Genomic DNA, 27,903 nt, shown 5'->3' with positions numbered 1-27,903 from the left:
GAGAAAATGAATTTTTATAGTAACATCAAAATGGCTAATGACCACTGCCTTTTACATTACCCATCACTTCTGGGAAAGAAGCTGGTCTGGGGAGCTGAGGCGCTCAGGGGCAGGTAGGACCAGGGCCAAGTAAGTGGTTTCGGTGTGGGCTCACCACTCTCCTGAGCTCGGCCCCACCACCCTTCCACCACAGGGCCGCTGTGTCTCAGTCCTCAGAGGATGGAGACGGAGGACCAGGGATCAGATGGGAGCCATAAAGAACAGGAGGCAGAAGACAGGAAAGCAGCAGAGGTCGAATTCTCCAGAGAACCTCTCCGATCTGGAGGTAGCGCTGAGGGCTTCCGGCACCAGCCAGTGCAGGATGTAGCTCCTGCTGTCTGCTTGCTTCCCAGCCGTAAACATCCAGAGCTCTGCACGGGAGAGACGTGTGGGTTACCGGATGGCAGGTGCAAGGAGTGGTGGTGGAGCATATTAACAGCTACAGCGCCAATCCTGTGAGTGCAAACTCACAACCCAGAGTGAGTAGCTGGAGTAACGGGACTAAGCATCCAAGGTCCAGTCAGGATGGCACTGACCTTCCCACATTATGAAAGTACGCAGAGACCTTTGCTTTATAAGGTGGTTGCATGAGTGACCCAAAAGGAAAAAAACATGTCATCAATTACTTGTACTATAATAATACAGGTGCCCACATAGATCACCCTCCAGGGTAGTATGTGTATTTTATGCCACTACCAGTTGTTGCTAACAGGGTTTTGATGTGAAAAGGATGGATTTCATTCTGAGGACTGCTGGTCTACAAATGAGTCAAGATGGCCAGATAATTTAGGTCAAGGTGAGTTTATTGTCCAAATAGCATAACCTAATTGCATCCAAAACCATTTTCAAATCCATCTTTAAACTAGTCAGAATAACAGATTGTTATTTTTTAAAATCACTTAACACTGAACAGATAGGACCTCTTAAAAGGTAGCTGACTATACCATGTCACCATCATCATAGCTGATAAAACATTTTTCCATACTTCCTAAAAACCTTGTTTATACTGATCATGCTACTTTAGCACTTGCTAACATCCCGACCCAATAAACACCCACACCTCTTATAGAGTACACTGTGAGAGAATAACATTGACTCGATATGGCATCACACTTGTTTTAAAGCAAAAAAAAAAAAAAATTTATTATAATAATAAAAGAAGTCCAAGACGAGAAACTGTAACTGAGAGAGATCTGAGGTACATGGTACAAGGGTAATGAACATAATGGAAAAAATCCAATGGCCCGTTGATTTGCTGGGGATTTAAGAGCTGGCCAGCAAGCAGTAAGAGCTAAAACCAATTAAACAAAACAAAACATTTATTTTTTATAGGACAGGCACCTGTCAAAATACACTGGATACTGTAATGGCTACAGTCAGTAAGGCACTTTTTTTCCCCAAAGTAGGCTGCAGGCAAAGGAATAAATGTTGCAACTCCAGCATACATGAATACATTTGCTGATGGCTTCTTGAAACCTGAGCCAAGAACAGGGTCTGATGGCCCAGGCAAGTCTAAAAAAGCAGACACACACCAATGTAGAATAGTTCTGGCCGGAATGACTGCTCTGGGTTGTTTAGAATCCAGAATCATGAAAAGCCACACGGTATGAGGAAGTCATAAGCATCCTCTTGAGTCCGCCTGCCCTATTTTGTACAAATGGACAATGGCATGAACAGCTCTTGAAAACTGCTCTGCGCCCACACCATTAGAAGCCTGCACCCATTCTACAGCTACGGTTTGTTGGCTTACAGGGACTTTACCATCTCAGCACTAATTTCCCTTTTAAAGCTATTCTCAGGGTTGGACTGTCTCAAAGATAAACAAAGGAATCCTTTTGGCTTAGAAGCCAACTGGCTTACTCAGACCTCCTTCCCATTCCTACCTCGCATTCCCACACTACCATTATCTTCTTGAACTAGAAAATCATTATTTACATGATATAAGGTGCAAGTCTATTTCTTGTCTCAGCCCTGCCCCGTGGCCCATGGAGAGAAAATTCCCCTGCCCTCTTTGAGTCATCCAATCCTGCCCAGTGTCCTCAACCTGTCAGTCCCAGAGCTCCCAGGACAGAATGGGAAGCCTAATGGCGCTGGACCACAGGAAAGCTACAGCTGCCTCTGAAAGGAAGCCCACCTGCAAGCAAAGGCATGCAGTGCGATGCAGTCGGGGCTGCTTGCCCCAAGTCCCACCTGCCCCTGACCTGGGTGGGGAAAGCAGCAGAGCAGAGCCTCTTGTACAAAGCCCGGAGTACAGGCAGCACCTGTAAGCTGTGGTGAGCTCCTCAGTGGGGTCCTGGGGCAGTTCCAGAATAAAGCCTCCTCTAAGAAAAGCACCCCGACACACACTCTGAGAAGCTCCTCTCAGATTGTGGAGACAGTGCTGAGGACCTGTCCCCTGCTTCCACCTGCAGGCTTCTTGGCTGTTACAAACCCGCATGGAACTGAATTATGCTTAGCATATGTTTTTGGCATACTAAGATCTTCCCCCTTAGAATTTGGCCAAAATGGGGGAAGGAACATAATTTGACAGGCTAGGGGAACAACTCAGCCCCCAGTGATGGAGAAAGACAACAATAAAAATTCAGAGCGAGGAGCCAGTAAGGAAGGGGGAGGAAGACAACAGGCAGGAAAAGACCAGACTGGGTTGGAACCCTTTCGTGGGAGGTGAGAAAGAAAAAAGTCCATGGAGGGTTACTGAAGTCCTCTGGGACTGAACTCCCAGGGAGGACGCCAAGACCCAAGGACAGTATCAGCCACTTCACCTACTCCAGGCTTCCTCCTTTTGCTTAAGGAGGGAGCCGGCAGAAAGCCAAGGTGCCCAGCACCTTCCCAGCAGCCCCACAGCTCCCAGCACAGCGGGCCCAGGGTGGAGAGGAGCAGCAGCAGCACCAGGGACTCGGGCTGCAGGTGGTCAGACTGCAGCAGGGGTCGGCTGGTCTGCTCTTCCTGCATTGTCAGCTTCTCCGTTCACTAGTCACTGCTCAGTGAATGTGCACCTCGCTTTCTCTTCAGGCTCCAAGCCTCCCAAGAACTCTAAGGACCATGCCTCTTCCATTCTAGGCAAGTCCTTGGGCCCAGAAGAGTGTCCTGCACCAAGTGGGCCCTTGACAAAACTCTGGCTGCTCAGCTGTCCTCCCCAAACCTTCCGCCATCCACCACCCGCTGCCCCACCAGAAACTCCCTAGAATTTTAGGGTCATGCTGACTCACCAAGTCCTGACCCCTTCTAAACACCCTTCAGTATACTGGAGACTGACTCACTTGGAACTGCATCTCTGTAGTGAAGCAGCCTCTCCGCCTGCATTCCACACCCAGTCCAATACTCATCTGACCTGTTTTCCAATCATGCCAGTTCAATGCAATTGAATACCTGAAAACCACTTAGTGCCACTTAGCAGAGGACCTGGCCTTGCATAGCGCTGCCTGCCGCAGCCCGACAGGTGGGTGAGGGGCACCAGCAACTGCCTGCTGCAGAGCTGCATCCCCAGAAAACCCTCTGAGCTCATCCCAAACTGGGGGTGCCCGTGCCAAGGAAGGGAAAAGGGGGGAAACTTTTCAAGATGAAAGGACCTCAAACAGAAGAAAGGGCCAGAAGATGAGGATCTCCAAATAGCCTGCTGGAATTCTCTTTAATCTGTCTCCTGATACCTGGTACCTAAGTGCAAATTCTGACTTCCTAGACCACTGCATCGTTTGTGCTAAATGTCTGCCTTGGGCAGGGAGGGGAAATCCCTTGGTTCAGTTGTATTTTTTCCATCATGATGAGGATACTGGAGTCAGAATGGAAGCCTGATGACCTTCATGACTGGAAAGGTCCCTGGGTGTGAGACCCTGGGGCCAATCTACTCTGCCCTCCGCCTGAGAGGGACCTGCTGCCTCCTCCCCAGACTTCTCCTCTCCCCACTCCAGTGGGCTCCCAAGCAGAAACTATACGGTTGTGAGGTATTATGAAAACAAAAATGTGAATCATTTTCTTTCGTAGGTGTTGATTTTGTCCAGTAAACCTGAGGTAAAGAATACTCTGTCCTTGAAGAATGTGATCAGAGAGAAAAAAAAACCCAAAGGAAAAAAAATTTAAAAACCCATGAATACGCTACCAGAACAAACTACGGAAGGGCATTTCCAGTACGGAGAACTCACATCTCAACCATCTACTTCAGGACTTGGAATTTAAGCAGTAAAATAATATATTATAAAAATGTTTATAAAATAGCAGCACACTCTGTGAAACATTACAGCTAGGTACTGTTAATGTGAATAGGATGTATGATCTTAGCTTCTTAGCAGCGCAAAAAAAAAAATAATAAAAAACTGAACACAATAAAATGAAAAATAAGAGAACCTTAGATTTTTCTCCATTCTTCAACCCTCACACTACGAAACAAGGCAGAATCTGTGTATAAAATTATTCTTCAGAGCAGCCCTGTTCTGATTTTTCTTTTTTACTTAAAAAAAAGGCAAATATTTTAACAAATAGCTTCATTACCTGTCAATTATAATTGTGCAAAAAAAAAAAAAAAGTTGTTGCTCCAACCTCTTTGCTAACTGAATGCCTCTAAGAAGTGGAGAGGAAAAAAAATTCAAGTACGCTGAATAAAATTTTGCAGTGAAATTAACAAAACATGGAAAAGGGAACACAATGCCACACTCTGATGTTCAGCTGTCTGTCTTTGCACCAGCAATAACTTTTCTTCCCATGTCCAAAGGAGAAATATATAGGTGGGAATTAAGATCCTTCTGTGCCATCAAAATGGTAGCAGATCTTTGTTTTGAGGCTTTTCCGAGGAATGTTGTTGATGGGAATGTCAGTGGAAAGGGGTGTCTCTTGATTCCTGGTGGGAACACCAGAACTATGTACCAATGTCAGAAACCGGAAGTGAATAGTGACCCACTGGGGGCAGGAGAGGAAGGGAGGAGTCTATTCAGCATCACTTGCATAAACCATCCCATCTATCCCCAGGGAACAATTTTTCAAAGTGCTTTTCGAATGGAATGGTTTATGACAATGCTAAGCCTTGGACCAGACATGCCAATTAGTGCCAACAATTAGTTTCTTCCTAATAAGGGATGCCAAGGTCACATTACTCTCTAATACATTAAGAGGGAAGATCCCATTCCAGATCTCACTCTTAGTCTCCATCTGCCTCCACTGTGGGAGTAGTTTTGGTTATGGCCCATAGCTAGATTGCTCCTTTCCATACATACATGGTGGTGTCTGCAATGAACCATGTTTGGAGGAAGAAGCGAGATGTCAAGAAATAGGAAACCCAGGATCTAATCACCTGTGTCCAACTGGCAAAATAAAACTTTTTTTTGTAGGTAGCAGCTACTGTAGACAGCAAGAGTTCTTAACTAGAGATCCAGAAATTCTCCTGACTTCTTGTAACCAACAGATGGCCAAGAGCCAAGGTGCTTCTACATCCAAAATGGTTCAATCACATCAAGATTGCTTTGTCCTCCCTCCCTATCATGCTCCTCCTCACTTTTAATTCCTTCTCGAGTTCATTGCTTTGCAATCTAATCATGCCATAAATGGCATATGCAGTTCCTTGAAATTATCCTAAAAGGGGTGTATATGTGCTAGTTTATAACATGAAAAAAAAAGTCTTCTCTAATTTGTCCCCATATTGCAGGCGTACATTTTTTCTAGCTACTCTGCTGGTTCTCCTGTAAGCATTTACTTTTAACATAATCAAACAATAACTGTTCGCATATACAAGGGATTCCCTTCTGTTGTACTTCAAATAGGCACCAAATGCTTTTAATTATTCTGTTTTTATAGGACCTTTTTCTCTCACTTTCTAAAAGATCTTCCAATATGGTCTAGGTGGGGGTGGAATTTTTTTTTTTTTTTTTTTTTAAGTTTCATCCTAAAACATAAAGAACAAAACACAACCAGAGAGAAGGAGAGAGCAGAGTTGAACATGTCTCTCCCACTCGGCCCGACTGACATCCTCACAGGTCAATATCCCGCACGTCCGTAGGGGTGCTGGCTTGGTCCAGTTCATCCTCCGACTTGGATGCATCCTGTTCCTGACGGAACTGCTGCAGGCTGTTAAGCAGCACCACCTCAATCTGCTCCTGGCAGGCTTTGAGGCAGTCCTGGAAGGAGAGACCAGACCAGAGCTGTTAGCAAGATCAACAGCGCACAGGCCGTTTTATGAAGAAAACATAAAATGGTCAAGCCTTGCATAATTCCATGTTAGTTTTCCAGCAGGAATAAATGCAGAGTCCAGGACGTGTGTTCTTGAGTCTCGTGGAACCTCACTACTCCACGTGGGGTCCATGGGCTGCCAGGATCACCTGAGAACTTTTAGAAATGCAGCATCTCAGCCCACTCCAGATCAATCTAATCAGAGTCTGCAGTTTAGCAGAAGCCCAGGTGGTGTGTTCACACACGAGACTGAGAAGAGCTGTCCTAGATGGTGAGTCACTGATGGGCGTCCAATGCCTGGGAATCAAAGTGCCAACTAGATGCCTTCTGCCTGGGGAAGTTGGGAGGCAACAGAGAAAAGGGGAGAACTGGTCTACAGAAGATGCTACAGAACTAGACAAACATGGCACCTGAGGAACAGACAAGACAGAAGAGAATGATCTGAACTGTACTGACCCTCAGGTAAACTGAGTAAGGGCTTAACAACAACAAAAAAATCTGTTTTTCTGCTTATTTATCACTCTCTTAACTTGCATGAAAACACAACACAGGAAGTTTACAAAATTCTGGACACTTGAGCTGCCCCATTTGGGAGTAAGCAAGAATTTGTAGCACTGATTTGATATTAGCCTATATTTGGTAGGAAAAATTCAGAGTGTGTCTGCCCCAGGCAGAAGCTCTTATGAGCTGGCTGGCATGGGAAGCTGTGGCGATTCAGGGGCGTCACTAGGGAGGGACTGTGGTTCATGCCAGCAAGTGGGGCGTGAACTGAAGAAACTTGCTCCAAGTAGATATTTTCCAAACTCTCTCCTCTGCAAGGCTGCTTTTCTGCCCTTTCTTAAGCAGTATACGGAAAATATGCTAAGTGGATCCTGCCTGGGTCTTTCCACAGTTTAACACATGCTTCCCTTTTGTTTGTTTCACTGTGCAGTTTTCACTGCCCAGACGTTCCTGTTTGCCAAGCACAAAAGCAGTATCCTTTTTTCCAAAGATCTAAAACAGAGTTGGAGCTAACTACTCAGGAACAAAGTTTCCATACCCCCAAATTTTCCTGTCCTCTCTCTCATCCATTTCATATTTCAAACTACAGCTTGCTCTGAAAACTAAGATTAGGAACCACAATAGACAGAGTGTTAAGGGCAGAGACAAAACATCACCTGGATATAAGAAGACAGACAAGAAGCAGGGGGTATTTGCTGTCTACCCACCACACTTGCTGGCCACAGATAAACTATTTAACTTCTCTGATCTAGGTTCCCTGCCTGTAAAATAAAGATAACGAAACATCCATGATCAACTGAGATAACATATATGAAGTGCTAAGTTCAATAAATGAAAATAATTTATTACCAATAACAATCAATCAGTCCAGGAATCTGAAGGAATTCTTTAATTTCTTTAAAATGAGGTTCGGATTAGCATCTGCTCAGATTGGTGAAGGGGCTATGGCCGCTATGTGTCTGGCAGTGGGGTGGAGTGTCAAATAAAACAGACACAACCTGGCTGCAGGGGTCCCCACGCCACCCTGAATGAGCTGAGGACTTGAACTGGCAACCATGGACCCACTGACATCTCTCCAATTTTTCTGCAACTTCTCCTGGTCACTTCACCCCACCTTGCCTGACCCCCTAACTTACCACTGATCAGAATCCTGCCAGGCTGCTTACCTCCTCTGCTAGGTGATAAGCTAAAGGCATACTGTTTCTGAGAGCACTTGGATTTCAGCAGACAGTATCTAAAAACCTTACAATCTAAAAAAAGAAATCTAAAGTCAAGTCAAAGCTGATGTGGGAGTTGACAAAGCAAAAAAAGGATGATAGTCAAAAACTACTCCTGACTGTCCGCACGGAAGGTTCCACATCAGAGATGGACAATGAGTTCAACTTCACTTCCAAAGCTGGGCTAGATATAGATAGCTCGTTCTCCAGCTGAGCACCACGGGAAGGACCTTGCTGGTCGTCACGGGCCATGCCAGTGGCATAACGCAGCACCAAAGGCTAGGACCTTCACAGTGCTGAGGGCAGGTGTGGGGGTGGGCACACCCCATGGGAGTGAGCAGGAGCAGGGTGTCCCCCACGCCTGCCTTCACACCTCCTCATGGAGGAATGTTGGGCCACAGAATTTAATACTATTTTTCTCTTTCCTTTTTTCTTGCCTAGAAGAGTGAGTTGAATCCAGGCAGTTATTGTGAGATGTACCCCCTAGTATAGAGGGCCTTCTGGAGATGAGGAAGGTTATGTCTAAACTCTTTTTCTAGGAGGGAGGGGGAATGAATCAGACCCCCTCCATACCATAGAGATAGCAACTGTATGCTTGTTCCCATGAACACATGCCATCCACAGCACACAGCTTCAGGAGCTTCGGGTATCTACAGGGGACTCTCGGCTGATGGAGGGACCGTGTGGGCTCTGCATGTGCATGTATGTGCATGTGTGAATAGTTCGGAACCATTAAATCCAAAAAGAAGTGCCTGTTTGGTGCCGGCAAGGGGGCCTCCTGGAAGAGGGCTTCACATTTCACATGGCACACCCCCTGGGGAAGGCTTCCTGATGTGAAGTTCAAATGGATGGCCTTGCCCCATGAGAAGGAACCTAGGGCCTCCTGGCCAATCCTGCCTGGCTTTCCTTCTCAGAGGTTCTTTTGGCCCCATGGAGAGGTAATTCGGGTTAGCACATCACCACCCCAAAAATATGACCAACCCAGGACTCCACGATCCTCCCTGTGTCAGCCACATCAGCACCCCTGACGGCTGAAGAGCTTGATTTCAGACCGTGTAGAAATCAAGCTCTTCCCAATTCTGGGAATTTGGGTCACCAGATTCGTACTGTTCCTTCCCATGCAGTAGCCTGAGACCTTAAAGGAAAAGTTCTGAGAAAGCCCTGGAGGGAAGGCTGGGGCGTATGGCAGTCATGGACTCAGAGCCATGGGGCTTAAGAGAACACATGTATCTGGGGTCACGTTTATGTAGGTTCCAGCCAAGAGCACACAGGCTTTCCTGAATAAAATGAAGGAAGATTTCGTGTAACACACACACTCTTTCCTTAGCATTACTGACTCCAGCCTGCTTGTGATCTGTCATACCTCTTGCTTGAAAAGAAAAATGATGAGTTACCCCAGAAATGATGGACCCTGAAACCCTTTCCCTACTCTCTTCTAGATTCATCTGTGACAGAGCAGGAAGCTAAAATTCCCTGGGGTCAATCACGTCTCGCATTCCTGGAAAGCTGTCTTCGCCTGACCGTCCTTCAGGTCCCACTTCCTCACAATCAAGCTGTCATCAGCTCAAGTTCCAGCTGCATGGATCTCTTGTTCTTACCTGTACAGGCACCCAGGGCAAGAGCCTGTCTTGTGTATTGTATAAGTGATGCCAGACATTCTACTCTCCGACAGTGGCCCGAGACATCAGCATCCCCTTTTCCTTGAGACAGAACACACTCCCTGCATTTTAATACCCTCACTTAGCCATGTAGGAACCCTTCTTGGACTTCAAAGAGCATGCGAATTTCCCATTAACTGGGAAAAGTGAAGGAAGAGGAGAATGTGTGCAGACACTACAACCTGCGGGCAGACATGCCAACCCCCACAGCCCCGCACTTGCCATGGAGGCCCAGGTCTCTGTGAGTGCCTGGGACTGGGGGACAAGCAATGGCCTGGAGGGAGGGGCCCTGTCTGCAATCCCACGAGGCCTGATGCTAGGACACCCTGAGAAGAGGAAATGGGGGAGGGCAGGTTAAGAGCCTGAAGGGATACAGGAGGCACAGCTGAGAAAGGCAGCATTACAGTATTTCCACAGGGCAGAACTGTGAGAGGACACACAAAGGTCACTGTGGAATCGGAGAGTTTGGGCATCCAGAGGGTTTTCAGAGATCCAATAGCCGATACCCTCATCTTACATGCCGAGCTGACGCCTGGCTTATTCCCCAGGCACATCTAGTTCAAAGCTAAGCCTGGCCTGCAAAAGGCAAGCCTCCCATTTCAAAACTCTTTTCCCCACATAGCCCTGCTTCTTCCCAGCTCTAAGTGAAGACATACAGGGCAGGGAATCTCCAAGCAAGGGAAACGGAGGCCACGTGGCCGGAAAAAACCCAACAGTGGCCGGAATAAAACCAACAGCACAGCACCTCCGATGAAAAGATGCTACATGCATGTAAAGTGCAGCGGCCCGGGGACCTCTGCTTTCCGGCAGCCTCAAAAGCACCAGTCATTGTGTGAAGATGCCCCAAATTAAGCTGATTAAAAGAAAGCCATAATGCTCGTCTGTCAGCCCGGACAGGTGGCACTCCACAGCGCTGGAGGTCGGGCAGATCTCCAGCCCCCACGATGAGAGGCCCCCTCCCTCAGCCACCCCCAACCCCAGGGCCCTGACAGCAGTGTTTGTGATCTCCAGCTCAGCACACGGGCCTCCGACTTCCTCTGCTTGCTGGCTCAGGCTCCGTGCCCTGCACCCTCCGCTGCCTCCATGAATGGGCTGACGGAACTCCTACCATCAGCCCTCAGTGTAACTGCATCACTCCATTGTCACCACACACGCACTGCACTCAACAGTGGGACAAAGGGCTGAATGAGTCCCAGACCCGCGGCCAACTCAGGCAGAGACAACTTAGGAAACTATCTCATTCTTCCTTTCTTTGCAGGCTGTTTGGCTGATTTCCGGGCATACCAAATGAGGCCCGCAGAAAGAACAGGGCAGTAGAGGGAAGCATCGGCCTCCAGTTCTATTCCTGCCACCTCCCCACCCCTGGCTTGTTTTCCAGCAACTCCTGGACCACAGGCCTTGTAAAGTCCCAGAAGACAGTCTCGGCAGTATAGGGCCTTTAGAACAGGTGTGCTGTGAGAGAGTCAGTGCCTCCAGCTGAGGATGAGGACAGAGCTGGGAGCCCACAGATGACATGGGGTCAAAATTAAGACTTAGTCCACTGCACTGGCAATTGTTTTCAGTCGTATGTGGACAAGCCAGGATGACCCTAAGGAAATGAAGGGGCTTGCTCTAAGACAGAGTCACGTGAAACCCAGAGGACCCTGGCATATAATTAATGTTAAGAAATATACAGTTTTCCAAAAGACCTGAGAAGATCAAAGACACAGAAACACACTGGAAACCCATCTGCCCAGCCTTTGTGCTCCATCCTTCCTTCCTCCTTCCTTCCTTTTCTTCAGCATCATTCCCCAAGGACTCTGCCAGGGGCTCTGGATACAGGGCAGAGTAGAAGTTGGGTCTTGTTCAAGAGGCTCTATAGACAAGCGAACAGTGGGATAGACGCTGGCAAGAAGCACAGCAGAGCGCCGAGGGGACGGAAGGGGAGCCCCGATTCTGCCGGAGGAAGGAGGGAGAGGTTCCCCGGGGACCAGGACAGTCACTCCCTCCTCTCAGACTCACCCGTGGCAACAGAAACCCCGGTAGAAGTTCCCCAAAAGCCAGAACTGCCTCTCTGGCTAGTGTCTGTTTTTAGCAACACTTATGAGTGGAAGGAAAAAGTACTTAAAATATACCACCCTCTGAGACTTTTATTCCCTGTAAAACTGTCAGGCTTCTCACTCAGCTTTCTCTTTGGAATGAAACATTCCGGCTTATTTTGGCAACCAGAGGGAGCAACAAAGATCAGCTTTCTCGGAGCCCGCATGGGTCCCTCCCGTCAAAGCTACCTGCTGCGGGCCGGGGGCCGGGACTCGTCCCGCTGCCTCACAGGGCTCGGGGGACCCTTCTGCACAGTCTGATCCCTGACAATCTGCGGACTGGGGACACCGAAAACTCAGAGGGATCGCAAATAACAAGGCACATGGAATGGGGCCACTTCAGGCATTCTGGGGAAAATGTCAGCTCTTCCTAGTTTCTGTTTGTCAGAGCACTGGAGGAAGCCGGGCAAAATGAGATCCAGTGTACTGACGTCTCCATGGGAGGGCGCAACATGAGCCCATGGGCATTTAAAAGTGTGGCCGGAGAATATTGTATATATACGCGCGTTATGTGTGCATGTGTATGTATACATATTTTTTATTGTGGCAAAATATACATAATATGAAATTTGCCACCTTAATGATTTTTAAGTGGACAGTGACATGAAGGACATTCACTCTGCTGTGCAGCCACCACCAGCATCCATCTCCACAGCTTCATCCCAACTGAAACTCTGTCCCCATTAAACACTAACTCCCCGTCCCCACCTCCCTCTGGGCCCTGGTAACCTCTATTCTTTCTGTCTCCATGAATTTGACTATTCTAGGACCTCATGTAAGGGGAACTATACAATATTTGCCTTTTTGTGTCTGACTTATTTCACTTAGCATGTTCTCAAGGCTCCTCCATGTTGTAGCATTCAGCATATTGTTTCTTTTTAAGGTGCAATAATATTCTAGCGCATGTTCATACCACATTTTGTTCCTCCATTCCAAGGACATTCTCTATCACCACAATTGCTCTGCTAGGAGGCCTGCTTTTAAACTAGGCCTGGGGAGCTCCTTCCTCTGGGCTGATTTCCTACTGCATTTTTAGCTCGTAACACAGTACTGAGCATACATTCACCTATGATCTTAACTTGCTAGGGTTTTGTATGGTTTAGTCATGATTCTCCATACAATCCCCAAGTTCCCTGACGTCAGGAAGCTCACCTCTGATTTTCTGTGCAGTACCCACCCACCCCAACTTCAACCACCAGGCTTCGGGTCCACCCAAGGCTTTGCTCATGTGTTATGCCTTGTTCCTAATGCAGCAGTCTGCAACAAGAGGGCCTTCAACAAATACTTCCAGAAATTAAGAACAAAAATTTTTAAGGAGAGTAAGTGTGTGCTTGACATACACCACTTTTGACTTAGAAACGGCAAACAACTTAAGAAGCAACACTCACCTCCCTCCAAATGCTAATGCATTCTAAATTCAGGTCCTGCTTTTCCTTCACTGTGAGCTTTAGCTCTTAAGAGCACACAGGCTAATGGATGGAAGACTTAGCACTTGGAAGTTTGGTACACACACAGCCTAGCTCAACGCTGCTCAAGCCTGTCCACTGAGAACATTCCCAGGAGAGTGAACAAGCCTCTGGGTGCTAAGGATGCAATGTACTGAGGTCTCACACTTTATCTGAGGAAGTGGTAGGGGTTTTACCTTCTCCTATGTTCATGCTCGGTTTTTAGTATTAAAATGTTTAGCCCCAGAGCCCACTGATGACAATGAGGCATGGGTTGAGATCTACAGGAGGCACCCTCCCAGCAGTATGACAGCTGATTGGAGTGGTCACACAGTATCTGAAAAGGGCAAGCAGGTCCTCTGGTATGAGAAGAGAGACTGGTTTGTGCCCCAGAAAAGCAAGGTACAGCCAAGAGCCTCAGGGCCACCCCATCTGAAACCAGTGGTAGAAAGATGTGGGAGAAGGCTGGAGAAGGTGGGCAACCAGCCAGCGAGAGCAGGTCTATAAATATCTGCAAGAGGTTACAAGGCCTGGGGGTCAAACCCTTGTCACTGACATTTTTGTCGTGGGGGGTCGAGGAAGGGCTTGTTTTAAGCTGGTTAGGAGTCCTTTTTGTCAGGCAGCCTTAATAGGAGATAGAAAAGGAAGGAAGCGGCTCATTTCTATAAATGTTAAGTTCTGTCCCAGATTGGCCCCTGGAGGATTAGAGAGGCATTCTTCACGTGAAGCTGCACTGGAGCAAATTTTCCAATCTGCATGTTGGAAACTGCGCTTAAAAAGCCTGTCTTGGAGCCAGCATTTTAAAAGCCTAAGAACTGTTTCAGAGCAGGACCCCAGTTTGTTCCATCAGACCCTTCAATGCCTCCCTGAGCCATTTCCTTGAGATGGTAACAAAGAACAAGGCCAAATAGGTGGATGGGGTGAGAACGCCAGCTAGCGGCAGCCTTAGGCTCTCTGAGATTTAACCTTCTGCTCAGAATCCCTGGTGGGGCATCAACTGCAGGCCTGTAAACATTATCCCTTAACTCAATACATTCCCACAGCAAAGCATTCAGAATCCCCCAGGAACGTCCAGAGGGGCCATCATGAAGTTTCCCTGCATTCTTGAGCCTCTCCATGGTGATTATGAGCTGATACCTCTCTTGCAAGTTGCCTATAAACCAAAAGCCTTTTTCAAACAAAAAGGTCCCAGAGCCGCAGCAAGGGTGGAGCGCAAAGTTCCCAGGCCCAGAGTCAGCGCCTCCAGGTTCTAGTCCCAGGCTCAGCCACTGCCCTCCCCTCCCCCAGGCTGGCTACCTCAGCCCTCCGTGCCTCCAGCTGAAAATGCAGGAACTGCCTCCCTGACCTCTGGGAACCACCCTGGCTCAGCCCTTCTAAGGACTGCAACTTCCTACCGTTGAATCAGAGCCTCACTTGACCCTGGTCTGTCTCAGCAGCTTTCCTCTTCTGAGGCGCTTCACATTCTGGCAACCAGCGTTACAGCCTCTGGGCAGTCCACAGGGCATGCAGAATGGAAAAATCTATAGCTAATAATAGTTCCTTGAATTTGTATGGCACTTCATTCTTTTCAAAGTGCTTTTTAATCCATTACCACATTGAACAAAAGGGAAGTGAGAGCCGGAAGGGGCTGCCAGGTCTGTCAAGGCCAGACACAGTTCCAAGGCAGGGGAGGGGGAGCCCCCCTGCATCTCTTCTCCCTCCAAACAGGAGCTCCTTGCTCTGGTGTCCCTGCCCCGCCCTGCCCCAGCTCTCCGTGCAGGGGTGGTCCCATAAGCACAACACTGTATTAGAGGCAGCCTGGTGACAGGAACACAAATGGAGGTGAGATGAAGCAGCAGTTGGGACCCACGGGGGAGCCCAGGCCATAAAGGAAAACTCAGTAAACAGCCCTTCCTCCTGGCTTGCATCCACTTAGTAAGTTCTTTTCTCTATTTTACGCACACTGGGTTTCCGATACCTTAAGAGGAGGCCTCACCTGCGGAATGTTGTACTACTTTGGATGTCGATCTTAGAAAACAGAAACCCACGAAGATAGAAAATACCCGACATGACACATCACCATCAAACCCACCACCTCTTTCCCTGAGCTGAGAAAAGACATGTCTGGTCTTCAGCCAGAAGGCGGCCTCCACCTACCACGTCTGTGTTGGTGATCTTGGCCAGCAGATCCGCCAGGGCATCTCCAGTGAGCGAGCTCACATCCTCATCCTGCTGCAGCCCACAGATGGCAGCTCCCACGCTTCCAGTTGCAATCATCGATGGTGGGTACATGGCGAACTTGAAGTCTGCGAGAACCAGAGACAGAAGGTCAGAGCCCAGGAGGAGTGTGGACCCAGTACCTCCCTAGCCGGGAGCCACGCAGAAACGGGATGGGGGTGAGTCAGCTGCACAAGTAGACCCTCCCCCTACAGAAGCATCATCACCTGAGTCTTTCATTCATGAGATGCTATTTATTTATTTTCCATTACTGTGGCATTTCCAGATTTAAACGGAGGAGACTGACGCAGAGAAGGCAGAGAGCTTATCTGCACACAGGAAAGTCATGGAGGACTCAGGGACCCTGAGACCTCCCACAATCCTGAGGGGTCAGCACATGTGGGATACTCTTTCCAGCTCTCGTGGGACAGGAAGGGGAGTGAGGCGGTCACCCCTGGGGGTGGTGGCAGGAGCAGAGCGGGGAGGTAAGTCCAGATAAGACAACCCGTGTGCCCAAAGAGTGAGATCAACCGAGGGCTCTAGAGGTTGGAAGGTGGGAAAAGCATGAGCAGGTGTGATTTTATGGAGAATGATAATCCTGATGTGACCCTGCTATATTCTCAGGAGAGGCAACAAGGCCTAAAACGATAAGATTATTAAAAAAAAAAAAAGAAAGAAGAGCAGCAGTAATGGAGGGGATGGGGTAATGGAGGCCAGTTTCACACAATTCCCAACTGTCAGTCTCGTGCCAGAACCCTCAGAAGCCAGAGGACAGACATTTCATCAAGCACCCAGTATTAACCATAGCAGTCTCATCAGGTGGACTGGGTTAGATTTTAGATTTGAAGATGCCATTTTCTTGCTGGTGAACTAGAGTGGTTGCTAGAGAAAAGGGCAAAACAGGGAAAAAAATGGAAGGGCTCAAACCCCCTCCACTCCCATTTCTCAAGGAGCAAATACAATGCTGCTCCTGTGCATACGGGCTCAGCTTGGGAAACCACACACCTGGGTCCCCTGAGGGCTCCCCGTGGGTGCTGGGTGATGGTGATCGGCCACTGCCTCATCCATCAGGGGAGATCAGGGGATGCCCACACCTCACTCCTGTTGCTGCTGCGGGCAGCTACTGGCTTACCAGCATGCACAGTACCGCTCACACGATATCCCGTTTGGTCCGCACATTGACCACATCAGGTGCACAAGTATTACTGAGAAACCGGAGACTTCTGAGTCTAAACCACCCTATCCCACCCTGTGCTGATGCTAAACAGGTTATAGTCTCATCACTCATCCTACCAGCCCTGGAGTGGAGCAAACCTGCAGCAAGCAAGCTGCCTCTGGTGTTAGCATCACTCCGATGAATTTTTCAGGTGTAGCAGTAGAAGGGGGGCCGGTGGGAGGGGGTGGTGGGAAGACATGGTCACACTTCAAATTATAGGGTAAACATTAGGTTCAACCTATAAAAACCGTTCTACCTACTATCTCCTTCTTCCTATACAAAGCCCTGTTGTAACAACATATTCCATGGAAGCACTTTTATGGGTGATCCCATTGCCCAGCATTAAGTGGGCAGTATTCTCAGAAACACTGCTGGGACACTGAACCATGCATGTGCCACCCGCCCATCTGGGCTGAAGCCCATGCACAGAGCAGGCCTGGCCATCTCTCTGTCTTTGTCCCTGGCTTTCTTTCCTTAGCCCACTCATCATTTCTGCCTCTTGAGGGATGGATATTAAGGTGTTCCACCCAAAGCCTGCTGTCCACTAACTCCCCTAGGGCCTCTACCCCGTGACTGGTGACAAAGCCTCCCTCCCCGGCTCCTGCTCTGCTGTAGGTCTCCCTCCACATGGGCTCACAGGAGTGCTCCTCTGCCCAGTAACCTTGTCAGCTCCCCCCTGTGACATTCATCATGCTGAGGTGGCGGCCAGCCCATGGCCCTGGGCCCACCGAGGCCCTGGGTGGGAGCATCTGGCAGGGGAGGGAAGGAAGACATCCCTGGCTCTCCCTTTCTTCTGCCCCCAGCCTCAGACCAGGGAGCACACCTCACACATGCCTGTCTCTGTGGTCCTGCTGAATGCAAAACCAACTCCTATTTTTAGCAAATTAATTAACTTCTGGAAGCCAGTGGGTATATATGGGTGGTCCTGGTGCAGCAGGCACTACAGTTGCCCAGAAGGACTACAAGCATTCAATGGGGATGCTGCAGCCATGGTTCCAGACCACGGCAATAAAACGAGTATAGCAACAAAGCAAGTCCGTAGGGATTTTGTTTTTTTTTTGATTTCCCGATGCATATCAAAGTTACGTTTATAGTATGCTGTAGTCTAAATACCAATGTACATACCTTAGTGAAAAAATACTTTGTTGCTAAAAAAGGCTAACTGTCATTTGAGCTTAGCCATAATCCCTGAGAACAGAGCACCCTAACAAATAAAATCCTGAAGAAAAAGTTAGATATATTCTGAGAATTATCAAAATGTGACATAGAGACATGAGGGGAGCAAATGCTGTCGGGAAAATGGTGCCAAAAGGCTTGCCTGATGCTGGGTTGTCACAAACCTTCGATTTGCAAATACCTGCAAAGGCGCAGTAAGGCAAAGCATAATCCTGTGAGGTGTGCCTGTGTACCTCCCTTCTTGTAGTGCTAGGAAAAGGCTGAGGGGAGTCCTCCTGGGGACACCCCCCAGCCCCCAGAACTGGGGAGCCCTGTGTACATGAACAGGCCACCTCTCAGAGAGGCACTGCAGAGAGTGTTCCCCTGGCAAGAGAGGAGCTGCCGGGACCCTGGCCAGCTGCTGCCGCTCCTCTGCCATCCACTGGAGCAAGGCAAGGCCTTCCTTCAGATCCTGGACCAAGTGTCCGGCTCTTCTCTGAGTTACTCAACAGGAGACAGCTGAGCACTAAAAAGCCAGGCCCAGGCTGTGCGACCTTGGGGGAGTCACTTCCTCCCTGGAATCCCATTTGTCTGTAAGGGATGGGATTAGATCAGCAGCAACTCATTTGAGGTGATGAAATCTGTCTGGGGATCATGACCAGCAATGTTTTTTGTGGCTGTTTAACTGAACAGAGTAGGAGAGGAAGCATCAGGAAGTAATGTATGTAGTAAGAGCAAATACTGTTTTGAGCCACTTTTGTATCAGTTTGGTGTACATCTACATGTATCCTGAGTTGTGTTATAAAATGTTTCCTTCCCTCACAGTTTTGGTTGGCTAATCTCCCAGGTGCCTTCCAGCTCTAATTTGCTTTTACTTATGTGTGGATGTGGAGTAAGAATGACTCCCAGGGAAAACAGGGAAGAAACAGCAGAACATAGCACAGCTTCCACCTTCCAGCCAAGCCACAAGGCACCTCCCTCCCCTGCGCAGTGCTAAGCCCCTCAGGGGCTGCCCCAGGACCACACTCAGGGATGCCCTCCCACCACCCAGTCTGAAACAGCAGGGAGAAATACACCAGAATAAAACACCTGAAGGGTCCTGTCCTTGTACTAGTTCTAGTTAGCTAACCTCCATCCACATGCTAGGAGGTTCAGCCCAACCCCATTTACCCATCTCTGGATCCCTTCAACTTTGGCTATGTAACTTGATTAAGAAATATTTACAATATGCACTTGGACTGAGAGGGAGGCAGAAAAATCAGACTTCACTCATGCATGCTATAATCAAGATTATAACCTCCCATAAATACATGAACAGAAATATATATGTACATACACACGCATATAGAACTAGGACGATGCATAGAAAATGCATGTACATTTTCCTCCATTAGGTGGGAGAAATGTAAGTTTATAGAACTTTCTTTTGATATTTATTTTAGCAAAATAAAATAGCAAGTAAAAACCCCTCAGCAATCTCTGTCTTGTGTTCAAAACTGCTAATAAGCTGTACCAGAGGGTCCATGTCTACCCTCTAGTGCCCACCCGGAAAGTTGAGAGATGGGTGACTTCCTGAGACCCCTTCCTTCTCCTGAGGCAGAGTGAAAAGCAATGAACACTGCCTGCTGATCCATTCTGACCTCGTTATTACAACGTGTTCCTCCTATTACAGGCAGCATGAATGATCCCCCCCCAGGATGTAAAATGTGGTAATACAACACCATTCAATGCACTCTAAAAGGCTAGGTGCATCCTCCATGGGTAACTTCTGCAGAAACTTCTCAAAGAAGGGAGGTGCTCATGTGCATAGGAGCACCGGAGTCACTTAGAAGGAGCCTCCCAGGTGGGAAGGATCAGGGACAAACAGCTCCAAGAACTGGAAGATGGAGTCAGGCAGAGGCTGATGTCCCACCACCTTACCCCCTGTGCAAAAATGGCCAAGTTACCTGACCTCCCTGAGCCTCCGTTTTCTCACTTGCAAATAAGGATAACAATCATACCCATCTCATAGGATTGTTCTGAGGACTTAACTACAACAGTCTATGTTGAAGCACAGTGCCTGGCTCATGGTGAGCAATAAATGCCATCCCCGCCACTATTCTTACCACCGGAACTTCCTGTGGGATTGTGACGGGCAGCTCTGACAGTTAGGAAGCTCTGTGCAGCATGTGCAGGGTGAGGAGAAAGGGGCCCCACCTCCCTAGACTACACTAGACTACACGCAGATGTGGAGCAGACCCAGCAGCCATGGCTGGGAAGAACAGAGGGCTGTATGCTGCCTGGAGAGCCTTTCACTAGCAGTTCTGCGTATGTCCCCCAAACGACCTCAGTATGTCCGCAAAGCCTCCTGCTGGCTTGTCAGGAGTGGGAAAAACTGAGGCCCCACGGGACAAAAGGAGGGCACATGCATTCAGTGCATGACTAAGGTGAGCAAACACCTTCCCAGCACACCCCACCTTCATCTGGCGGGGCTCCCCAGAGACAAGGAGCAATGCGCACACTCCAGGATCCTCTCACAAGCCCTCCTCCCTGCCGGTGACATGGTGGAGGCAAGGAGCCCCAGCCCTGCAAACGGGCTGGGAGCTGAGGTGCTGGCCGCCCTCATCCAGGCAGTAGCGATGGCATTAGTAGAGAAGAAGACACCATACATCTGTCTCAAAGCTCTTCCTTTCCCAGGGGCATCAGTGAGGGCTTGAGAGGTCAGGTGACTGGGCTGATGGCTGCTGCAGGGCTGGGGCTGAGAGAGAGACTCCAGGACTGTGGGTCCAGTGCTCTTTACACCAGGAAGTGCGGAGTACCTCAAGGTCACTCCCACATCCCCCTGAGGAATACAGGGTCGTCTTTTCTATCAGAAGTGTTAGAAAAGCCCAAACCAGGAGGCCTGGCTCAGGAGTCAGAGACTGGGGCCAGTCCCAGCTGGAGCGCCTGCAAGTTGTGCGCCGCCCCTCCCCAAGGATGCCTCCAGTGCCCGTGTCCCGCCGGCTCTGCACGCGGGACAAGGGCAGCCAGCGGAGCTCCACATTCATCAACCTGGTGTCTGCACTTCTTGGTAAGATTTCGCTGAAGGAAGCGTTCTGAGCTAAGCAGGTTGAAAACGGCGGACTGTGTGACCCTGCAGGGCAAGCTCATTTGGCACTAATTGCTTTGCACCTGGTGGCAGAGGCCTCGACCACAGGATCGACCGCCTTACTTCACCACTAGGGGGCGAGAGAGACTCATTCAGAGGCGGGAGTGAACAGGAGATGCCCGCGCCAGGCGGCCTTGCCTCCCCCTGCCCCGACCTGCAGGCAGGTGGAAGTTGCCAGAAGCCAGGCTGTTCTCAGGCTGGTCAGCTAACCAAGGACTGTCAACCAATGGCGTCGGCAGCACGTACCTCACCTGCAACCCCCAGAATAGGTCCAGCACATGCCGTGTAGCAGGACTGCCGTGACAAGCTAATGCAGGTTTAACTCCAAAAGCCCAGGTGGGAGGGGCGGAGGGCGAGGGCTGGAGGGCGGTGAGCGGCCTGCCTGCGCTTCATTCATCATCTTACAGCCAAATGTACGTGAGACAGCCCGGGTCACGTCCCCCAGCTTAGAGAACCTAGCTGCCTGCTTCCCCACATCACTTTCCCTCGGCTGTGCCGGCAGCAGAGGTTCACAGAGGCAAAGGTGGTGTCAAGTCGTCCACCAAGGCAGACCTTCCTTTCTGGGTTAGGGGGTCCTTCAGCGACCCCCTGTGGCCACCACTGTCTCGCTGTAGTTACACCTTGCGATGGAAAGTCATGAAACACCTTTGGTGGGATCAGGAGACCTGGGGAAGCACATGTTCTTTATCATCCATCCCTGGGGTTCCCAGAGTGGGGAGCCTGGGCAGCTATTCACATGCACTGCACAAACAGCCAAGTGCAGCATGTTGTGTGGGGTTCCTAGGCAAAATGAGGGCGATGTGGGGTGCCGTGAGTCCGGAGGTAAAGGACCTGCCTCCTCCCCCACACCCACACCAAATTCGAACTCAACGTCATTGGCTCTTTTAGACTAACTGGAATCATCTGTCGAGCATGATATCATGCGTCAAGAATCTCATGCCAGAGTGCGGTCCTGAGTCATCTCAAATGGTCTTCCTTCCTCATTTGCAGACCTGGGGGCTCTACTATCGGGACTGCAACCAGGGGGATGCTAGGCCCCACTCTGCTAAGGCCCCAGGATCACACTCTGGGAAAGGGAAGCCAGGAGCTGGTGGTTATGAAGGTCTCACCCTCACCCAAGACCCCACTGACCACCAGCAGCCCAGAGGGGGATTCCAGGCCATCGGAGGCAGACGCTCCCCACAAGAAGCCATTCTGGGTTGAGCAGAGCAGGGAAAGGGCACCTCTCTGCCCGGCCACCATCTTCACTCCAGCCCGTAATGGGAGGCTGCTTGGTTCCCTTTCCCCCTCCCCCGGGGGCTCTGGTGCTCTGCTGGGCCTCTTCCCTTTTCACACACACATGCACTCCCCACACAGACCCCAGAGCTACCACCAGCCCTCTCATAAGCAGCTTTCCTGTAAACTAGCCTGAGGACGGGCGGCCATCTCCTCTGGTCCTGCCGGGGCCTCTAAGCCCCTGGCTGCAGGTGCTTCTTCAGCTCCTGGCCAGAATACCCAGGACCCGGGGACAAAGAGAGGGGTGTGGGGTGGGGTGCAGGCCGGAGAGGCTCTGGGTGGCTACCCCTGCTTCTGCTACTTCACACCTGCTGCTCACCAGCCAGTGTTAGGTGCGGCCCCATTGGTCACAGAATGGCCCCAAAGGGTGGAATCTCATGCAATTGGAGGGTGTTTCCTCCAAGGGAAGCAGCCCTGGGCTGTGTCGGACCAGCTGCCTAAACAGCCCTGCAATGGGGATTCTGTAACCCAATTGTTCAAACTCAAGCACCAATCAGAAAAGAAGTGCCTTGTGAGATAGGCCCATTTTTTCTAGACCCAGGAAACTTCTGAGAACCAGTCCTGCTCTGAGCAGCCCACACTTGAGGCTTACTACTTAGCACATGGATTTCATTTCATCGGAGGTGCTCTTTCTCCTATCCTTCCCCGTCCCCTGCCCAAAGCTAGCTCAAAGCTCCCAAAAGGCAGTCTTCGTGACTTCCTCTGCCTCCCTTCCAGTCTCTGTCCTTAATGCCCGAATCCCAGGCCCCTTACTCTGTCCCAAAGTAGAGAGCCATCTCAAGGATCTAGGCAAGAAGACCAGGAGTGGAAGGTCGGGGGTGGGGCCCCCAATTTTAGAGAATGGGCCTTTACAGAATCTGGGAATCTGCCCATGCCTAGGTAATCCCACCCATCATCCCTACCCCAATCAGAGATCAGAGAGGAGCAATGGGTGGGCAGATCCCAAAAGACCTGTCAGTCAAGAGACAAGGTCAAAACAGAATTCTGGCTATCAACAGCTGGGCAATGCGGGAGCTGAGGGTCAGGGGGTCAGCTGTCCTAGGGCCAGAGAAAAAAGGACTGGTTGACCCTTCCCCCACAGGCAATCATGACAACGGAGAGGAGAGGGACAGCAGTGCCCAGGAGACAAAATGACAGGTCAATGAGGGACTGACCTCCAAGGTCCTGGCCAGACAGCAGAAGGGAGACAGCAAAAGAATGGCTACTGTCGACAGGCAGCCAGGAGCCACAGGGGCTCTGAGGGATGGCCCAGGGCTGCAGGAAGGGCAGCTAACCCTCCCAGAGAGAGGCCCGGCTGCATCAGGAAGGGAAGGACTAAAGCAGCCCAGCATGAGGAAGCCCGAGCCACTGCAGACTCGAATGTGGGCAGCTTGGAATCATGAGCTCAGGCCAGGTAGAGCTGGGGCCCTGCTGGGGCCAGTGAGGGCAGCTCCCGAGCAATCACAGCCACTTTAGTAGGAACAGGTACAGTTGGGGACGGCGGCATTGTCACCATTAGGGTTGTAGCACCTTGTCTACACAGTCCTTGGCTCATGACAGACTGGCTTGTCCATCACATCTCCTTATTTTCCTGTTCATAACCAGCCTGAAAAGGCTATGGGATCATGTATCAACAAGCGTGTTTTGCAGATGAAGTAGAGGTTCAGAGGTTAAGCAGCCTGTCCAAGGTCACCCAGTGATAAGTAGCAAAGCCTGACCTTTTGACTAAGAACACAAAGCATATACATATTGCACATTACATGATCACCTGCATAGACTCATGAATACCATTAACAAGTTAGCATGAGAAAAGTTAACCCTCCCAATCTCACCTACACAGTTCGGTTACTCTTGGCAAACTTGAGCTGAACTCTGCGCCCTCCCCATAACCCTAGTCCAAATGGTTAGTTCTTTACTTAACATTTCTGATTGTGAAAATAGGAACTTGTGACTCTCTCCTCTGGGTGTTGAAGGTTTCAGGGTCTCTCTCACGGTCACTTCCAAGAAGAAATGAGAGGCAGAAACTGGCCAAGGTTCAGTTTAATAGAGTATCTGACCACCGCATTTAGTTTATTTGGAAAAGGCAAAGTAAATGGGCCCTTAAGAACAATGTAGCAATTGCAGCATCTATATGGTGGGTGGAAAGGCATGAAAGAGCTAGTTGCAATTGCTAGGTTAAAGGCTGCAACCGAAATCCAAACACCCCAGTGGGAAGGGAGGGCATCAGAACCCAGGGCTCAGAAAGTGAGTCCTTGCTCAAAGCCAGGCAGGTTCACTCCCCCACTGAGCAGAGGGAAGAGCTAGAAGGCCATAAATGCCCTATGGTAAAAAAAAAAAAAATTGCTTTGGCCTCCCTTACTATTTATCAGGGCAAGCAGTGAATTTATCTTGACAGTGTTCCTTTAACCTGTATTTGCCCCCACCCCTCAAATTTCCTCTTGGGCTTATCTCCAAGCCATCCTTTTCCTCAAAAGATTAAAGATTTAAACACAACCAAAGAACAGTACATATAATCTTCAAAGAGCACTTAAGACATCATAAAGAATATTTTAACAGGCACTGTTTTTTTCCCCCTTACCACACCTGTCCTCATAAACCCTTTATGAGTTTAGCAAAGAGAATATACCAGCTCAGATAAAGAAAAAGCAGTCCAGGAATGAAACCTAGGCACTGTTCCCCCGCACCTGCCTCCCCCTGACCACCCCCCAAGGGCTCTTCAGCCCCCCACTCCCTCCGCACCCCACACTGCAGCCCGCTCCTACCGGTGGCACACAGAGCAATGAAGGTCTGCGCATGCTTGCGGATCAAAGATAGCTTCTCATTCGGCTGGGGCAGTTTGCGAAGGATATGCTCAATGAAGTCATGAGGAGTGACAGCCGCCAGGTTCCACTTCAACTTCCCCAGCACCACCAGCTCCCACTCCTGGTGAGGAAGGGAGGAAGAGAAGAGTATAACACCCCACGGCTGACCTGGTGTCAGGAACTGGGGCTGGGATCCAGACCAGTTTTAATGATGCTCATTAGGACAAGGCTAGACTGTAAGGCGGGCGCATTTGTCAAAGTGCCCCTAAAGCTTTGAAGTTGTTGACGGCTCTCCTTATGCTTCAAATGTCAGGCCCTGCTGAAAATAATGAGAGCCCAGGTAGCTGTTGCCAAGATTCTACTTTCTTCTGTTTCTCTTCCTCTCCAGCTCCCCCACCCCCACCCAACCCCGACTTTCTACTCGGGCTGCCACCCGCCTGCCCACCCAGAAAGTGAACCTACAATAAGGTACTGCCAAGGTCACTGTGGCCCTTTGATAGTAATTTATTGTATATGTCTCTATCACTGGATTGATAGTCTTTCCAGTCCTCATGGAAAAATGATGCACACAGATAAAGCTCAAAATAGGGTTCCTTGGCCCAACTCCTTGGCAACCAATTAGCTTGCTTGTAGTTGGTGCCAGAAAGTGCCAGTGCCATTTTTCTCTCTGCTGTTCACTTTCCCCTCCATGCAAGATGCAGAACTCTTGGGGGGAAATGACATGCAGCCAGAGCATCCTTGCACCTAAATGTTTTGCAGGCCTTTATCATCATGACTGAAGGACGGGGACAGCCATTAGAAACCCCATTTCACAGACGCTAGTGACTGGGGCAAGGTGAAGGTGCTTGGCCAAGGCCAGAGTCCTTCACCCAAATGCTGAGGGGAACCATAAAACCCCAACTCTGTGGCCTCTCACCAGCAGCCCACCTAGTAAAAAAGTTTGTTTCTCTCTCTTAGTGAGGTCCTTTTGGGGAATTGTGTTCAGAGTGAAATAAGCAAAAAAAGAAAATCTTAAAAATATGTGTTATCAGAGAGAATGTACATCTATCGATCGATCATCTTCAGAGAATGGGAGGCTCAACGAGCCTGCCTGTGCACCCTGCTCTCCCATTCCCCCAAAGAGCCCCAACTCGCGTCCACTTGCCACGCCAGCACCCAGTGCCCAGGCCCTGCCTGCAGTGCTCTGGCCCTGTAGCCCTCACCAAGGCCTCAGCTTTCTCATTTGTAAAATAAGAGGACTCCTCCAGATCCCAACTTCTGGGAGACAGATGGGGAATGGAAAAAAAGCAAGTTTGTTTGGAGCAAGAGAAATTAGCTTGGCTGGTCCTGGAAAATCTGGGGTGTCTCGAGAACACCTCAATACCCCCTCATGTTGAAACAAATGAACTAAAGCAAAGATTATTGTTCCCCGTCTCCCATGAGAAAAACAAACTGGTTCCGAAGTCTAACAATTTTTTTTTTTACTGGCCTTAAAGTCGGCTTCGGGTTTTTACAGAGGGTTGGGAGTAAAAAAGTCCCTGGCTAATAGTGTCTTCTAAGATGGCTCAACATTCCAGCCCCTCCTTCTCAAAGGGGAATGTGAGCATAAACCACTCGTCTTGTACCATTATTAAAGGAAGCAGATCTCCCAGAAGAAAGCACCTTTCGGGGCCTCTCGGACCAAACCAGAAGCAGCTGAAATCTGGCAGCGGTTCAAAGGTGAAGTCATTCATGCCCCTCTCTAAGTTCCCAGCGATTCCTCCCCCGTCCTTGCACATGTCTGCCACTAGATGGCAGCACAGTCCCAGAAAGGAAGGCCTCACAAAGCCTTGGGTTCCTGGAGCCAGTCTTGGCCCTATGGACTTTGTGCAGGCCTTGCCAATGACGGGGGGAAGTGGGGGAAGAGGAGGAGGGGGCCCCCTTCTCTAAACAGTGCAGAGAAAAGGTGTGCAAACCACTGAAGGTGTGACTCGGAGCTGCTCCACCACTCTAATACTGCTCCAACATGGGTGTCTTAGATGTGAAGTTGCAGGGAGAAAGTGGTAGACTCAGGGTTGGGGTGGGGAGCAGTTGCCCGCAGAAAACGAGGGTCAAGACAAGACCCCTGTGGTTATACAGAGGTCACAGCCCCACTGGAGCTATGAACCCAGGCCTCAGATTCCTCCAACAAAGGGCCAAATTTTGACATTGCTCAAAAGTCAGTGAGCTGATACTAAGTGAACAGCTACTATGTGTAGGTATCTTGAGACTTTATAGGTAGATAAGACATGACCTTTGAACTCCAGGTTCTTAGGAAGCACACCACAACACACTATCACATGAACACATCCCTCCTATCAAGTGAGAAGTCCGACTATTTTCTCAGAATTCAGTGATGGAAAATATGGAATTTAATTAAAATAGAATCACAGTGTTCCATACCTCCCCCCTACACACACACACACACACACACACACACACACACACACACACACGCACACACACACACACGCACAATGTGTACGCGCACACACACAACTCCAAATGAATCTCACCAACACAAATCTCCATGAGGATCTTACTCGTGTAGATGTTTAGCACAGTGCCTGGCACATAGTAGGAACACAAAAGACCCTGTGTTAAAAGAGATGTCACCCACAAGTGTGAGAATCTCAGTGGTGGGGTAATTGTGGATCCTAAAAATTTGTTTTGGCAACAGAGCATTGAAGCATTTTAGGCCAGGAGAGAGCCTGGAAAACAGAGGAAGGAGGCATTACCAGCAGCTCCTGAGGCTTGACGGAGTTGTCAGTGTAAATGCACAACTTCTCGGCCGTCAGGGGGATGGTCTCTTTGAGTTTGGAGGCCAGGAACATGCAGACAGCACCCAGAAGCTGCAGGTGGGTCTTAGGGGTCGGGACCCCAGCCAAGAAGCGGTCCAGGTAATTCATGGCCAAAGGGAAGACCTCTTCTTCACACTTCTGCTCTTCACAGACCTACAAGGGGAGTGGGAAGGGTTGGGGGCGAGAGGAGTAAATACTATCAGGAAAAGAGGGAAAAAAATGAAAAAGCATAACCCATGGAAACACCAAAAATGTTTAATTTCTT

The 27,903-nt window shown here is 49.5% G+C and overlaps 1 protein-coding gene across 3 annotated transcripts in view; it reads right to left on the bottom strand.

The window, feature by feature from the left end:
• Positions 1-824: 824 nt before the first annotated feature.
• CCND2 (cyclin D2) overlaps positions 825-27,903 on the bottom strand; it is a 31,963-nt gene continuing 4,884 nt past the window's right edge. For all 3 annotated transcript variants that reach the window (XM_036908446.2, XM_036908454.2, XM_057492571.1), the window contains 4 exons: positions 27,576-27,791; positions 24,802-24,961; positions 15,228-15,376; positions 825-6,140 (listed from right to left, as the gene is read on the bottom strand). In XM_036908446.2, coding sequence (XP_036764341.1) covers positions 5,994-6,140; positions 15,228-15,376; positions 24,802-24,961; positions 27,576-27,791 — 672 coding nt within the window. In that variant the 3' untranslated portion in view covers positions 825-5,993. The remainder of the gene's footprint in view (positions 6,141-15,227; positions 15,377-24,801; positions 24,962-27,575; positions 27,792-27,903) is intronic.

Source organism: Manis pentadactyla, chromosome 14 (genome assembly GCF_030020395.1).
Source record: "Manis pentadactyla isolate mManPen7 chromosome 14, mManPen7.hap1, whole genome shotgun sequence".
Lineage (NCBI taxonomy): Eukaryota > Metazoa > Chordata > Mammalia > Pholidota > Manidae > Manis > Manis pentadactyla.
The sequence above is the reverse complement of the archived record's forward strand: the minus strand, read 5'-3'. Positions and strand labels throughout refer to the sequence as shown.